The sequence below is a fragment of the Carya illinoinensis genome, chromosome 13 (genome assembly GCF_018687715.1).
Source record: "Carya illinoinensis cultivar Pawnee chromosome 13, C.illinoinensisPawnee_v1, whole genome shotgun sequence".
Lineage (NCBI taxonomy): Eukaryota > Viridiplantae > Streptophyta > Magnoliopsida > Fagales > Juglandaceae > Carya > Carya illinoinensis.
In genome coordinates, this window is record NC_056764.1 from 13,345,902 (window position 1) to 13,363,229 (window position 17,328).

The window sequence follows — 17,328 nt, forward strand, 5'->3', positions numbered from 1 at the left end:
GGTAAGACTAATAATGTTGGACATGAAGTGCAAACTCAGCGTACTTGGCAAGCAAAATATAAAATGAATAAGGTTTCAAATTAATTTGTATAACCTGTACGTTAAATCCAAGTAACACATCTTATCTCTAAAAATCAAAAGATGTGTTAATCCAGTAAAAAAAAAAAGGGTTACAACAAGTTCTATGATATAAAGTCAAACTAAATGATTTGTTTTTTAACATTAATTGATGAATCAAATGGTTTGAAGCATATTGTCTCATGTTTGGTCAATTCACCCAATCACTAAAGAAAAAAAAGCATTTATGACGAGTTATTTGTAATAAAAATGACTATTTATAAATAAAATAAACTCGATCATTTTGATAGAAAATAATCATTTTTAAAAAAAATAGTTTTTTTATAGTGAATATAGATAATTAAACAAGTATCAACACAAGGACAGAGAGTTGAGCAATTTTTGAAGGTCTCAAGCTATGCCCCATTTGGATACGCAACTGATATGAGATGAGATTATTGAGGCAAATAATTCCTCTACGCTTAACATCTCAACACTGCCAGACAGCAGCACTACAAAGGAGGAAGATTCCGGAACGTCACACAGCACTACACCTGCAGCAAAGAATATTTCCGTTGTAATTGAATGTTGATGTGTCTCACTATCATTGGTTCATGTAAAGGAATTCTTTGTATTCTTTCTTTCTCTTACATAAGTCAGAAGTGTATAAATATACACATTTGTAAAGCCTTGAAACAGAGTGAAGAATTACAACTTCATTTTCGGAGTCTCTGTAACTCTCTGCTTTCATAGTTATTTCATCAAGCACATACTGCGCAAAAGTTCTCATATGGTATCATAGAGCGCCCAGGACCAACGTCCCCTCTACTACAATGGATGATACAGAAAACCCACAAAAAACACCTCCTCCCGTAATTCACCTTCCTCCCGTCATTCCCCTTCCTCCTCCCATAAATCCCAACCCTCCCCTCATCAATACAACCCCTCCCCCGATTAATCCAATCTCTTCTTCAGCCAACCCGACTATAATTAGTTCTTCCTCTCACTTCATTACAATTAAACTTACCTTGGATAACTACCTCCTCTGGAAGGCTCAGATTGTGCCATTCCTTCGAGGTCATCAGCTTCTTGGCTATGTGGACGGCACCATCCCTATGCTGCCTCCCATGGTTAACAATGTTGTAAATCCTGAATACACAAAATGGGTATTACAGGACCAACTCATCGTTTCCACAATTAATGCCTCTTTGTCCAATACGGTTCTTGCACAAGTGCTCTCCTGCGCAACCTCTTCTGCGATTTGGACCACTTTGGAGAATTTATTTTTGGCTCACTCTTCTGCTCACATAATGCAAACAAAACTCCAGCTCGCCACTTTAAAAAAGGGCTCCTCTACTATAACTGAGTATTTTCACAAAGTTACCACTCTCGCTGCTACTCTTAGTGCCGCTGGCCATCCTTTACCCACATCTGAGTTCACCATCTACCTATTGGCTGGCTTAGGCTCTGACTATGAGTCCCTTGTGACCTCCCTTACTACTCGGCCCGATCCTTTGTCCACCTCTCAAATTTACAGTTATCTTCTAAACCATGAGTCCTGTCTTTCACACTAGACCAATGCTCTTCTCTCACCCACCTCCCTTACTGCAAACAATACCACCACATAGAACACTCATACATCCACTTCTTTTCCCCATCGAGGACGCGGCTCCAACTCTCTTGGTTGCCGTGGCCGTAGCTTTCATCCTGGTGGAAACTCTTCTCCTCATCCACCCAATTCTCGCCCTGTGTGTCAATTGTGCAACAAGCCTGGCCACACTGTCCTCATCTGTTATTTTCGTTTTGATCATTCCTACCAAGCCCTACGACCCTCTTCTTTCTCTGCCAACCTCACGACCATGAACCCAGCACTTCCTTCTAGCTACGGCTGCCACAAATCACTTTACACCTGATCTCTCTAATCTTCAGTTTAATGTTGCAGGTTATCAGGGCACTGATCAGGTCAGCGTTGGAGATGGTTCCTCCCTTCCCATCCATCATACTGGTTCTGCTCACCTTTCCTCTACCTCTCACAATTTTTTTCTCCATAAAATTTTTCATGTTCCTTCTATAACCCGTAATCTTCTTTCTGTACGTCAGTTGTGTATTGATAATCCAGTTTATTTTGAATTTGATGCTCATACTTTTTTTGTGAAGGATTTGAAAACTCGGGTGGTACTCTTCCAAGGCCACATTGAAGATGGTCTCTATACGCTGCCTTTTGGTGTTACGGCTCCTTCTCCATCCAACCCCACCTCTCCTAAACTCTATCTTACTGAGCGAACCACACCTGCAATCTGGCACTCTCGTCTTGGTCACCCGTCAGCACGCACTATAGACTTTACAATAAAACAGTTTCGGCTCCCTGTTACAGCGTCCACCAATGTCTCTCCACCATGCTTCGCTTGCCCTCAAGCTAAAACTCATGCACTTCCGCATCCACGCTCTCCTTCCCGATCTACTGCACCTTTTACTCTTTTATTTTTGGACGTATGGGGGCCGGTGCCTGTGCCATCCTCCTCTGGATGTAAATTTTATCTCAGTATTGTCGATGATTATTCTAAGTACCTTTGGTGTTTTCCTCTGCAATCTAAGTCCGATGTGATCATCTTCTTCACGGCTTTTCTTGCACATGTTTCAAATTATTTTTCTTCCAAAATTCGAGAAATACAAACCGATGGGGGTGAGGAGTTTCAGCCTTTAAAGAAATTATGCCAAACTCATGGAATAATTCATCGCGTCTCTTGCCCCTACTCCCATGCCCAAAATGGTACAATCGAACGGCGTCATCGCCAAATTGTTGAGACTGGGCTCTCCTTGCTAGCCCACGCCTCAGTTCCTCAACGCTGCTGAATCTTTCCTCACGGCAGTCTATTTAATCAATCGACTCCCTACACCCATTCTTCATAACAGATCGCCCTTTCAAGTTATTTTTAAAAAATTACCTGATTACAAATTTTTAAAGACTTTTGGGTGCCTCTATTGGCCCAACCTCCGGCCCTTTAACCGCCATAAAATGGATCTACGATCCAAACCTTGTGTCTTTATGGGTTACAGCCCAAATCATAAAGGCTATATCTGTCTTCATATACCCACCGACCGAATTTACATTTCCTGGGATGTACAGTTTCATGAGACCAACTTTCCCTTTGCCTCTACCTCTTCCAAGCCTCAATCTAATTCTTCCACTCGCAGCCCATCCATGACTCTGCCACTCCCCCCCTCCCCCCCCTCATTTATTCCACTTTCCTCTGGACCAACTCTCCCCCTGTCCTTACACACGACTCACGATCAGCCCATTTCTACTTCTCAAACTCTATCCACTTCTTCTACTCCAGCTCAGCCCACTCAAGGTCAGCCCACTTCACCTACTACCGATCCACCCACTTCCCCAACCCGGCCTTCCATCCCTTCGAACACCTCTGGAACACACAGCAGTCCTCTTTCCTCTAGGGATTTTTCTTCGCACCTCACTCTCCCTGCGCCGCCTTCCCTTGCGTCCTCAACGTCTTCCTCTTCCCTCTCACAACCTCACCATCCCATGACCACACAATCTCGGAATAATATCCACTGCCCTCTCAAACGGACTGACGGCACTATCGCATGGCCAACCCCAAAACCTTCCCTTCATCACACCGATACCATCTCTTCGAATATTCCAGAAGAACCCTCCTCCTTCACCGAGGCCTCCAAGCACCCTAAGTGGCATGAGGCAATGGCCCTCAAATTCCAAGCTCTCCTCCTTAACCGAACCTGGGATTTAGTCCCCTTTTCTCTTGCTCTGAACGTTCTTGGTTCAAAGCAGGTCTTGAAGACTAAAAGACGCGCCGATGGTACCCTTGAACGCCGCAAGGCTCGGCTTGTGGCCAAGGGCTTTCACCAACACGCCAGCGTTGACTTTTCTGAGACATATAGCCCAGTTGTGAAACCTGTAATGATCCGTCTCATTCTCTCCATTGTCGTTTCCTCTCAGTGGTCGTTACACCAGTTGGACGTTCAGAACGCCTTCCTTCATGGGGACTTGGAAGAGGCTGTTTATATGCAGCAGCCGCCAGGCTTTACAAATCCGGATTGTCCACAACATCTCTGTAAGTTGCGTAAATCCTTGTATGGTCTCAAACAAGCCCCTAGGGCCTGGTTTTCTAAGCTCAGTAGCAAGCTTCTGTCCTTAGGATTTATTGCATCTAGATCCGATACATCCCTGTTTATTTTCTCAAACAATGTTGACTCAGTCTTTGTTTTGATATACGTAGATGACATAATCGTAACAGGCTCTAGTCCCACTCTTATTTCTCAATTCATTTCTACTCTGAAAAATTCCTTCCAGTTTAAAGAACTGGGTGATTTACATTATTTCTTAGGAATCGAAATTTCTCGATCCTCCAATGGCTTATGCATGACCCAATCTAAATACATTCATGATCTCTTGAAAAAAATGAACATGCATGAAGCTAAGCCTGTTTCCACCCCCATGTCATCCTCTGTTAAGCTCACGGCAACTGACGGACCATCCTTTGAGGATCCTCAGTTGTATCGTAGCACTATTGGGAGTCTTCAGTATCTCTCATTTACACGTCCTGATATTTTTTTTGCCGTCAACAGAGTATGTCAATATATGCATTGTCCTCGTCTTCCCCATTGGCAGGCCGTCAAACGCATTTTGTGTTATCTTCGTCTCACATCTAATTTTGGTCTGCATTTCTCTCACAAGTCTTCCTTTACTTTATCTGCTTTCTCCGATGCTGATTGGGCTGGTTGCCCTGATGATTGCAAATCCACTGGAGGTTACTGTGTGTATTTTGGTTCTAACTTGGTCTCATGGGGTTCCAAAAAGCAACCCACTATTGCTCGTTCCTCGACTGAAGCTAAATACAAAGCTGTTGCTAATACAACCTGTGAGATACTTTGGATTCAGTACCTGCTTAGTGAGCTAAAAAATTTTCTAGCCAACCCACACACCTTGTGGTGTGATAATCTTGGTGCAACCTATTTAGCCGTTAACCCTGTCCTACACTCTCGCACTAAGCATGTGGCTTTAGACTACCACTTTGTACGAGAACGAGTCGCTGCCAAGGCCCTTCGGGTATCCTTTGTTTCCAACAAGGATCAACTTGTTGACATTTTTACAAAGCCACTTTCCACTGCTCGGTATTCCCTTATGCGATCAAGCCTCAATGTTTCCCCAATGATGCTTGCCTTGAGGGGGGCTATTGAGGCAAATAATTCCTCTACACTTAACGTCTCAACACTGCCAGACAGCAGCACTACAAAGGAGGAAGATTCTGGAACATCACACAGCACCACACCTGCAGCAGAGAATATTTCCGTTGTAACTGAATGTTGATGTGTCTCACTATCATTGGTTCATGTAAAGGAATTCTTTGTATTCTTTCTTTCTCTTACATAAGTCAAAAGTGTATAAATATACACATTTGTAAAGCCTTGAAACAGAGTGAAGAATTACAACTTCATTTTCGAAGTCTCTGTAACTCTCTGCTTTCATAGTTATTTCATCAAGCACATATTGTGCAAAAGTTCTCATAGAGATGTGATTTTTTAATAGTAATGAAGGATTTGAGTTTAGATGAGATGAGATAATTTATAAAAAAGTATGCACTTGGATAATGAAATGAGATGTGGTAGTTTTTATTTTTTGGGATTTGATAAAATAATGGGTCCCATCAATGATTGAAAATCATTTAATAATTATTGGGTAATAGTTATAAATTCATTAAAAAATGTAATATTTATTATTAATTAAAAAAATCCATAAACATCTTTAAATCCCAAAATATATTTTTTTTGTTAGCCGAAATTACTCTGTATTCCCAGAAATTAAAATTACTAAATTAAAAGATATTATTCTAGTTATGACCTATTTATTTTCTATACATAAGAAATTTGAAATTTTTTATTTAATTATATATTAGAATAATTTTGATTATTGTAATAGATATTTATATGTATTAAAAGTCTAGTAGATATTTTTTTCCAATTTATTAATTTTGAATTTCTTAATAAAACCCCAAACTACAGAAGTATTCAATACTCTCAAAAATATTAATTTTTTTGTGAAACTATATTATTCTAATATTGATTATTCTATCAAAATTGAAATATTTGTGCCGTAATTATGTATTCCAATAAACTTGAATATTATTTCAAAAAAATAAAAATAAACTTGAATATTGTACCATAAAATTAAATTTATTCAAAAACTTTGAAGAGTAGATCTAGGCTCTTTCTCAACATGTATTCCGAGAAATAAATCAAGTTGTGGACATCTGTACGGACAGTTACGAAACCAGAAATTCTTTTAAGGAAAGTCAAATTTTATAGTGTATAACACATTAAAATTTAAAAATTATAAATATATATATATATATATATATATAATTAGATTTTGATAATTTGTCATATATATGTAAAAATAAAATTCTAAAAATAAAATATTTTAATATATGTTTTAGGTCTTTAACGATAATATTTTATGAAATAATATTTATCTATTATTATTATTTTATAATGAATTATTTAGAATTTATTTACTTCATATAAACTATCAAGTAGTTTTTTAGAATGTCATATTTCATTCTAGTATATATGTAAGCCAGTTTAATAAGTTTCATATAAATTCTAGATATTTTCATGTCACATTAAGTATATAATATTATAATAGAGAATTTAAATAAGATTTTTCTTATTCAATGAAGTCTAGAGGATAAAATTTTTCAATTATTTTTTATATAAATCACCAATCTTAAATGATTTTTCTTGTATTTTTATTTTAGATTCTAAATTAAGAAGCCTAATATTGTATAACAGAAAACGTTAGGATCCATCTCTTTTCTCTCTATCTTCTCTCTGGAAAAGGTTTCCAAACCTTAGTGTCGCCGATCTAGGGAGGAGGAGCTTGGCTCCTCCCTTCCATTTCCTTTCCCTCTTCTCCTCTACTCCTCTTCATCCTTTTCTCTTTGTTTTCTCTTTGTTTTCTAGAGTTTTTCTTCTGTTTTCTTTCTATTTTGATTCCGGCGTTTGTTGGTGGAGATGTTTCAATCTGTTGGCCTCCGATGTTTGACGGCTTCCATGCGCACCACAGCGGACCTTCAAATGTGCCGAATGGTCGGAAGGAAGAGGAAGTTCGCCGAACGCAGGGACGAGTGGATAGCACGCGCGGTTCGTAGCGGGGTGATTGAAGTTCAAACGCCACTGCCTAAGATACTTTTCTATCGCCACGCACGGCTTATTTAGGACCGGGGCATTTGTTCTCTCAGGAGCTGACTGTCGTCTCATGCTCCGATGGCGGCGCGTGGATCGCACGCTCCTATTACAGCCCCTGTCGGTGCTTTTGTTCCGATTTTTTGGTTTTGTTTAGTTTAATATCTGTTTGGTTAATGTTTTTTAGTATAATAAAAGTACAAGTCTCTTAGACATTAGGTCTGAAGAGTTGTTTTTTCCTTGGACTGTTAGTCTGTAGGGTGTTTGTTCTACCTGAATTGTTGAACGGGTAGAGGCTGCTTACACTCTGTCGAAAACAGAGTGTTGTTCGTCTCACAAACAATAGTATTGTTTGGTGAGGATGCAGCAAGGGCTAGGCCATGTCATTTACATGTGTACTGGGGATCTTTCAGAGGTTTAAGTTGGCTTGTAATGAGAATTATAAGTTCAGTTTGTAATACTCAATTTAAATGAATGCAAGATGCGATTTTATAAAAAAAAAAAAAAACGTTAGGATCCATATTAATAAATTTATTATTTCTCTTAAATTTAGCTTTGATTTAATTTTGGTGAGACCACACTTTTGAAAATAAAGAATATATATAAGAATTATACAAAATTTTGAGACTATAAAAAAAATTGAAAAGATATTTTTAAGTATATTAAAATTTTATAGAATATATAGAGATTATAAATTTTTTTAAGAGATTATTTTCTATATTTATAAAATTATGAAATAAAAACTAAGGTATATTTTTTATTTTTCAAAAATTTTTTTTTGGGGGGGGTTGCGGGGGTGGGTGTGTCGTTTAGATGCATGCGGTTCCGCCACTGCGCAAAGAGAATCTCAAACCTTCTATACTTGGAATGGGCTACATTGTTCCATGAGAGATGCTATAGCACTGGATAAAGCTGTATTCCATCTATCCGCTATAAATGAGTTTATTTTTCTGTACTGTAATAAGGTCATTTATGCCTTGAGTTTAGGATTTATGATGTAACTTGCAGTGCAATGATTGTAATTTGAATAATTTTATTTATAATTGTAAAGACAGTAAATATCATGTAATTATTTTTAAAAAAAATATAGTTTATTATTAAAAAATTAATTTTTTAATATGAATTTTATGTTTTATTCATTTTTTTAAAACAATTATATGACAATTGCATAATTCATAGTTATAAATATATTTTCTCTTGTAATATAGTGTCCCCCACCACCCCCCCCAAAATAAATATAGCAATGGACAAAGCTAATATTCCATATCTCCACTAGAAATGAATTTAATTTATTGTATTGTATTGAGTACATTGATTATGACTTTTATGCCTTGATTTTGGAATTTATGATGTAACCACTAGCGTGATAATTGTAATCACAAGTTTTTCTCCACTATAAAGGAGGTTATTAATAAAATTATGGGGTAATATTTTTCTTCTCAAATTTTATAAAAAAAAATGTTTTTATCCGATCAATTTATATAATATATTAATTGAGTTCAAATGAGTTGCCTTCCGTATGTAATATGTGACACAACCTATAAACCCAATACGAATACGAAAGGAAATTAGTGAGTTTGAATTTAATATAAGTGGATTTGGGTTAAAACGGATTAACCTGTTAAAATACGATTAATAAACAAATCAATCTGCTTAACCTACAATACATTGTTTAAATTTTATTTCAAAATTACAATTTTATTATTGTTTAGTTATAATATTAGCATTTCTCCATATGTTTATATTTTTATTATTGAAATTGTAATTTTGGACCTGTACTTATATTTGTTATTGTTGGATTTGTAATATTAGTTTTATTATAGGTTAAAATCTAACAAATATTGATAATTCTTGTTGATAGATATTCTTCTTCCTCTTTTTTTTTTGGGGGGGGGGGGGGTTATTATGGCTACTAATAAATATAGATATTAACTTTTATGTGAAATTATGCTAATTAGGTCAAATGAGTTATGCGAATCAATTAACTCATTTACATATTAACTCATTTACATAAAACGGGTCGTATTATATCACCTATTTGTTAAATGTATTATGTTAGGGTTTGAAGATCTAACTTATTTAATTTAATAGGTTGTATTTGGGTTGACTCATACATTGAATATCTATAATTTAACACAATAAGAACATGACCACAAATACGAATTATCGCCCCTACTTACCCAAGATGCATTCAACTATTCGAGTTAATTGATTAATTGATGAGAAATACTTCAAACTGGATGTGGTGTAACGTTTTATTTTATATCCTTCAATAAAAAATAGACACATAAACGGTCTCCATTATTTATGGTAGAATCGATTGAAGGAAATAATATCCCTTTTTCGTTCTCTCTCTCTCTCTCTCTCAAATTCCCTCTCTCTTTCTCCCTCCTCAACTATTCTCTCCCTTTCCTTTAGTTGCTCTCCCTATCTCATCTCAAACCCATAGCCGCTCTCTCCCCTTAAGACTGGAACCTTTCGTCGTCATGAAGCCTTTTGTAAGTTTGTTGTAGGTATGTTTTGTTGCCTCTCTCTCATCTCAAATCGTGTCCACAACATCTAAAATAAGTCTGTAGTAAGTCTTCTGGATTGACTCTTATTTCTTTCTATCTATCTTTCATTCTTTATGTATTCTTTATTTCTTATCTTTTTTCTAGTTCCTTCTCATTTTTGAGAAATGTAGACAAAAATGATTTTGACAATGGATGTGCCATTAATATAACTTCTTTGTTTGATCATTATAAAGGTCAATAAAGATCCCATGTCGAATGAGATGCTAAAAATGTGACAACTAGAGTATTTGGGAGCTGAGCTTTGTGCCCATATGGGAGGATCTTCTTCTAATCAAGTATAGGTATTTCCCAACTTATATCTCTTTGTTGGTCATTATTACAACAAATTCAACATGTTTTGCAAATAAGTTCTTGAAGATTCTTGAGTTATTGATGTAAGTTAACTCGATAAAACTAATAATATAGGTTGTTAAGAAAAAGGGTCTCAGTTTCAATTTGAGGAGCGAGAGAGGAAGAAAGAGAGAGAGCGGGGCACATAGGACATGGGTTTCAACCTGCAACAGGGGGGAGAGAGAGTGGAGAAAGTGAGGAAAAGAAAGTTGATATGAATTTGTTTTAACGTAATTGCTTACCATAATTATAGTAAGCTACATACATGTCACATTCTTATTGACATGTGTAAATATTATTTAGACATCGTTTATTTTTAGAGATGAGATAAGTTCAGATTAAAGTTAAAATTTAAATAAAATATCATTAAAAGATATTATTTTAATATTATTTTTATATTAGAATTTAAAAAAATTAAATTATTTATTTTAATTTGTGTAAAAATTTAAAAAAATTATAATAATTAGATAAAATAAAATGAGGTAAATTTTTTTATGAAAATCAATCAAGCCTAGCTTGGAGGTCGTCCTCCAAAACTACATTTAGATGTTACTATAATTTTAAAAAAATTTAAAAGTAATAATAAAATATTAATAAATTGTATAAAAAAAATAAAAAAATAAAAAAATATTCTCAAACCACTTTACTGACCAAACGTAACTTTAACATATGTAAATCGGGTTCGATTGATCGGCCGGCGGCGCGTCAATTTAAGTTTGACAAGAGATGTGACCCTTTTTAGTCAACTAATTAACGCTGAAGGGTATAAACGTAATCTCATAGTATGTAAAACCTCTAAAACGAAGCCCTAGCTCACATGGCCCCTCGACTATAAGTAGGAAGCGAAAGCGTCTCGTTTCCCTCTTACTGCGTTATACATTACAGTTACACCTTATCGCCCCGCCGCTAAGCCCTCTCAATCAAGGTGAGCGTTCTACTCGCAAGCTTTGATTTCCTATGGTTCTTTTTTAATCGATTTTCTTGTTTGTTTTGTTTTTTCGATTATGGGTTGTTTCCAGCTAGTTGTCGTTGTTGAGAATATATGCTTCTATATCTCGGATTTTCGTATGTTTTAATCTATGTTTATTTAGTAAGTTTGCTCATTATCTTTATTTTTATTTGTTAGCAGATGAATTTCTGTTTTTGGTTTGTTAATCCTAAATGTTTTAGACCGGGTAAAATATTTGCACGGTCTTTGATTCCTCGTCATAAAAGTCCTAAATTCCCGAGAAGATTATTGCTAATGGTTTTTTTTTTTTTTAATTAATCTGTGCTGCCTTAGGGATCTATATCAGTTTGTTCTACTCATAGAGACTATACAAATTCTTTAAAAAATTTTGTAGCTGAGTGTTTTTTATTAGTAATGCGTCTGGAACCTAAATTGGTACGATTTTTTTTCTTTCTGTTCTAATTCATATTCTTTGTTATTCGTTGTTGATCAGGGATTTGTTTTTCGTGAACATTGAACTTTGGAAATGCTGGTTTGTTTGTTCTTTGTTTCTGATCTATTTCGATCACAATAGTGGCCCAATCGATCTTTTAATCCGTTATCTAAAAATATGAATTTTCCAATTCTACCTCGATATGTTATGATGAGTAAGTGAAATTATCCTTCAAACTTTTGCTACGCCTGGTACTGAATACTACGACATTGAAGAGGATTGGTGATTGTCCGTTGTTTGTCATGGATGTTGTATGCATGTTTTCATATTGCCTCCATGAACTTTATATTGGGTCGTTGTGTGCAACTGTTAAGTTGTGATATGAGATTTTGTTAAGTTGCCTCCATGAAATTTATATTGGCTGTTTCATATTGCACATTGGTTTGTTTATATTTGACGTTAGTTCTCTGAAGTTCTCTCACTTCTGCTGCAGAATCATTTTAACATTTCAATATGGGTAAGGAGAAGTTTCACATCAACATTGTGGTCATTGGCCACGTCGACTCTGGAAAATCAACCACGACTGGGCATTTGATCTATAAGCTTGGAGGTATTGACAAGCGTGTTATTGAGAGGTTCGAGAAGGAGGCTGCTGAAATGAACAAGAGGTCATTCAAGTATGCTTGGGTGTTGGACAAGCTTAAGGCTGAACGTGAGCGTGGTATTACCATCGACATTGCCTTGTGGAAATTTGAGACAACCAAGTACTACTGCACTGTGATTGATGCCCCCGGACATCGTGACTTCATCAAGAACATGATTACCGGTACCTCACAGGCTGACTGTGCTGTCCTCATTATTGACTCCACCACTGGTGGTTTTGAAGCTGGTATTTCCAAGGATGGTCAGACCCGTGAGCATGCCTTGCTTGCCTTTACTCTTGGTGTCAGGCAGATGATATGCTGCTGCAACAAGGTGAGCTTTTGGTCATACTATACGGCTGGCATTAGTTTTCTGTCTGTTCTCGGTTATTTTGAATTGAGGGTAAATATGACTTGAGTCGCTTTTGCTTACAATTATATGCCAGATGGATGCCACAACCCCTAAATACTCCAAGGCAAGGTACGATGAAATTGTTAAGGAAGTCTCATCCTATTTAAAGAAGGTTGGGTACAACCCTGACAAGATCCCCTTCGTCCCAATCTCTGGTTTTGAGGGCGACAACATGATTGAGAGGTCAACCAACCTTGATTGGTACAAGGGCCCTACCCTCCTTGAGGCGCTTGACTTGCTCCAAGAGCCCAAGAGGCCCTCGGACAAGCCTCTCCGTCTGCCACTCCAGGATGTTTATAAGATTGGTGGCATTGGAACCGTCCCAGTTGGACGTGTGGAGACTGGTATCATCAAGCCTGGTATGGTGGTGACCTTTGGACCAACCGGACTGACAACTGAAGTTAAGTCTGTTGAGATGCACCATGAAGCTCTCCAGGAGGCCCTTCCTGGTGACAATGTTGGCTTCAATGTGAAGAACGTTGCTGTGAAGGATCTGAAGCGTGGTTTTGTTGCTTCCAACTCCAAGGATGATCCTGCCAAGGAGGCAGCTAACTTCACTGCCCAGGTCATCATCATGAACCACCCTGGTCAGATCGGCAATGGTTATGCTCCAGTGCTCGACTGTCACACCTCCCACATTGCGGTGAAGTTTGCTGAGCTGTTGACCAAGATTGACAGGCGATCTGGTAAGGAGCTGGAAAAGGAGCCAAAATTTTTGAAGAACGGTGATGCAGGGATGGTAAAGATGATTCCCACCAAGCCAATGGTTGTTGAGACTTTCTCAGAGTATCCACCTCTTGGTCGTTTCGCTGTGAGGGACATGCGCCAGACTGTGGCTGTTGGTGTCATCAAGAGTGTTGAGAAGAAGGATCCAAGTGGTGCCAAGGTCACCAAGTCTGCTGCCAAGAAGAAGTGAATCGTGGAGGTTCCTCAAATTTTGGCATATCATGCCTGCTATCATATTGATAAAGTTTATGAAAGAAACTTGGGCAGTGTTTGCGATGCTTTAGGACGTTGCCTGCTTTATTTTACAAGTCGAAGTTATATGCTTTCTCTGTTAGGTACCCCATCTCAGAATTGGGTACTTGATCGGCGGTGGCATGAGTAGTATGGTATAGTCGTAAAGTTTGTGTTTGTTCCCTGGTCATGGTCTGTCGAGGTGCTTCAGTTATTCTGAGGCACCAGCTCAATGTTTTGTTATGGTGTTGCTTAATTTAAACTTGGTTCTGCTTAAATACCTTTTTTTTTTTTTAAACTGGAGTCCATGCTTTCTGAATATTGTTGAGTATGTTCATTCAAATTTCATGTCTGATTTATATTTTACTGAGCAGTCGACTTTTCCAAAACGAAACCAAGCACAAAAATGTTATGATTTTAGTGTACTTACTCATGGTTGCATCACAATTGGTGATGTGCTTCGAGGTAGAGCTTCCGTCTTGAATTGAAAAATTCTAAATATAATTTTTGATTGAATTACTATTATTGATTGATAATGAGTCGGCTTTGGTAGGACTCAAACAATTGCCAATAGCCGCTTCTAGTGGGCATGCAATTGAGTCCTGATTTGAGGACGACCTTAGTTGATGCCAACTGATAGAACAATTAGAATATATTGCACTTTTTTGTCAATATAACCACTATTACCGATGTCACTTGGTCCTCTAAATAAATAGTGATTTGTTCCCGCCCCCCCCCCCCCCCCCCCCCCCCCCCCCCCCTCCCTCCCTCCCTCCCTCTCTCTCTCTCCAAAAAAAAGTATCCAAACCCAGATCTAATTTTTCGCTAGAGGAACCCAGATCTAATTTTTCGCCAGAGGAAGGGGAAGCCTTGGTTTCCTCTTCCTTTTTTCTCATTTCCCATTTACCCACTTTGTCGAAAAGTTAGTCCTATTTTTGTTGTTTTGTTTCCTCTAAGATTAAAAAAGAGAGATCTATAATTTTTTGACAAAATCTGAGAAACAGTAGGTACGAGAAAACTTTTAGACCGCTAATTGTTCGAAGAGAATTTGTGGGTTCAAAGAAAATTTGTGGGTTTTGTGATAATCGCCATGCATGGGCCCACCCCTTCGAAGAGCTTTTCAAATCACACGCGCTGGGCCAATAGATTCGCCACCATTGGCAGCAAGGAGATAGGCATATGGGCTCTACGAGCCATCACTGATTTTGAAATATATTAGAATTGATACAAATTGTAATCCGTTCATTTTTGCTTCTATCTTATTGGTTTCCGTATTGTTTTTCTTAGATTTAACTAGAATACTCTTATATCTAAAGAGTTTAGTACAATATTTGAATTGTTAGTTTTTGGTGATCACCTCATCTTTTGCCCCTTGGCAGTCTCTCAACACCACAACTCATGACCCCTATTTCTCTTTTGCTTTTAGTGCAAGAATCACATCTACTCATTTAAGAGAATGGAGTTTTGCGATGACGTATAACATGATGGAGTTCAAAGTTTTTATTTGACTTTTTATTATAAGAGTTGTCTTATTTGGCCGCAAGATTGTGAAGACGAGGCAGTGGACTTTCCTAATAACTACTTTAAGACAAAATGCTAGCCACTAAAATCATAATGGCCTACAGTCATGGAACTACAATCTCATTCTTGGATTGTACAAAAATAGACACTTTGTGTGGCTCCCTCTTAGCAGGAAATGGTAAGAAATATTTATTTGTTTCCAATATCTATTTTTTTTCTTTTTATATAATACTGCATTACGAGAGTGTTTGTCGAGATCCTAACCCTTATTCATGTATTTATATTTCTCTTAATTATAATATATCGAGCTTGTTTATATATTAAAAAAAGGTATTAGATTTGTTCCTTTTCTCAAGACGAGGCAATTAAGAAGATATTAATTACCAAACTATTATTTTTTTTTTCTTTTTTTTTGTCTGAAAAATTGGCATTTTGTGATTTTGTGTTGGTGGGTAACCATCATACGAAAAGTTTAAGCTCTTGCTTTTTTTGGTTCTTGGTCGAGTTCTTTTTTAGAGGCAATTGGCCTATTGGTAAAATATTAAGTATACAAAAAGATAGACCGGAGACCCAACAATCACCTTTTTGTTTTTTAATATAATTGTTGAGACTCAAAAGGGGAAAAAATAAAAAAAGTTTTGAAATGGAATAAAATGAGATCAGTCCCTGGAGGGGCATATTCATCCCTCGGCAGTCCGACTCCAGCCCATATTGATTAAGGCTCACAGTCCATATGTTACAAGCCCATCATCTAGTAAAGAAGAAAAAGGCCTAGACCTAGTTACCAACATAGGAAGAGGGGGTAGTGTTCACATGGGCATGACTCCGACTGGATAATTTGTGGGAAATTACACCACATTAAATACCTCGACACCATTGACAGGATATCCAATTGTAGATCTTGTCCCAAACAAAAGTTGTCCCATTAAATGCGACGACATGCCACCTAAAACAGGGGTGGACACTGCAGGCATAGAAATAACAGTGACTCCGTAGGAAAATGGAAGTATAAAAGCCTTGATGCAAGTATAGCTTGAACTAATGTAATCACAAACTCTCACTCTCTCTCTCTCTAGGAAGGACTTAGGCATAGGTGTTTTTTTTTTTTTTGGCACTCTAGACCATCAAATTTCCTTGTTCCAAACAAAGTTTTCATTTTCGTTTTGTTCTGGCCAGAATTTGCCATACTGGGATATTTCGTTCCGGATTAAATTATGGTCATTTTCAAATTCATTCTGATAAGATTTCGATATTCCAGACAAAATGTGTGTTTCGTTCGAAACAATGTTTCAAAAAGATAACTTTTATGTCTTCACCACTTTGATGAGTGCCATCTATCCTTGATCAATCCAGCAGACATAATAACTAAATAAAAGTAAAACAATGAAGCAAACACTGTTTGTTTGCCGAGAAAATGGTGGAAAATAGGAGAAAGAAAACCCAACATTCTAAAGCTTTTAACTTTCATCACGAAATGCTCCAGCTCAACATATTAACAGTAGACCCGATTGACTCTAGTTACGAGTATTAATTCTTTCAAATAAAAGTAACCAAAAACTAAACGAGCAAAAGATTCATTTTGGTCCATTTGTTAACTGCGCAAAAAAGGACATGCAAAGAAAAAAAAAAATTGGAGAAAAATATCGGAAGTCACCTGAGAGAACCAGCAGTTGAGAAAGAAAGAATTAGAAGGAAAATGATGACAAAGGGTGCGGCTTGATCGATAATTCTTGATGGTTGGAAATACCCACGAGATTTATGAAGAGAAGGGAAGTTCTTCAGTCAATGCAGAGGATGCCATGGCCCATGATTCTTTTTGATTGTTCAGACATATATATAAATATATATATACATATATATAAATATTGTACAAATGCACTTGAGAAAATCTGTTGTACACACAGGTATATTTTCCTAAAAGAATTTGGAGATTTTGTGAAGAAATATTATTTAGTTTTTTATATATGTATATTTTTAAGATTTATATAAATAATTTATCTATATAATAACTATCCCAAAATGATACACTGAAACGTACTGGTACCAAAATATTCAGTTTCAATACTTCAACTAAAACAAAATTCAAAACTTTGGTTCCAAGTTGAACGTGGAGGTAAGCAGGATGTAAAACACATCTTTAAAAGTTGGCACCGTCTATGAAATCTTCTTTTAGTACAATGAACGTGCCTTTCATACGTCAGTCATGACCCTGTCCAACACGATGGCGATTAAAAAGC

At 36.9% G+C, this 17,328-nt stretch overlaps 1 protein-coding gene across 2 annotated transcripts; it reads left to right on the plus strand.

Annotated features, from left to right (window-relative positions):
* The first annotated feature begins 10,946 nt into the window (after positions 1 to 10,946).
* On the plus strand, positions 10,947 to 13,848 carry LOC122292338 (elongation factor 1-alpha-like). Of its 2 annotated transcripts, XM_043100636.1 has the most exons (3): positions 10,947 to 11,103; positions 12,054 to 12,535; positions 12,648 to 13,848. In XM_043100636.1, the coding sequence occupies exons 2-3, from the start codon at positions 12,074 to 12,076 to the stop codon at positions 13,527 to 13,529; spliced, it is 1,344 nt and encodes a 447-aa protein (XP_042956570.1). In that variant the 5' UTR covers positions 10,947 to 11,103; positions 12,054 to 12,073; the 3' UTR covers positions 13,530 to 13,848. The 2 variants fall into 2 exon arrangements, with proteins under 2 accessions (XP_042956570.1, XP_042956571.1); XM_043100637.1 differs by lacking the exon at positions 10,947 to 11,103 and having other exon boundaries at positions 12,034 to 12,535.
* The last annotated feature ends 3,480 nt before the right edge of the window (positions 13,849 to 17,328 follow it).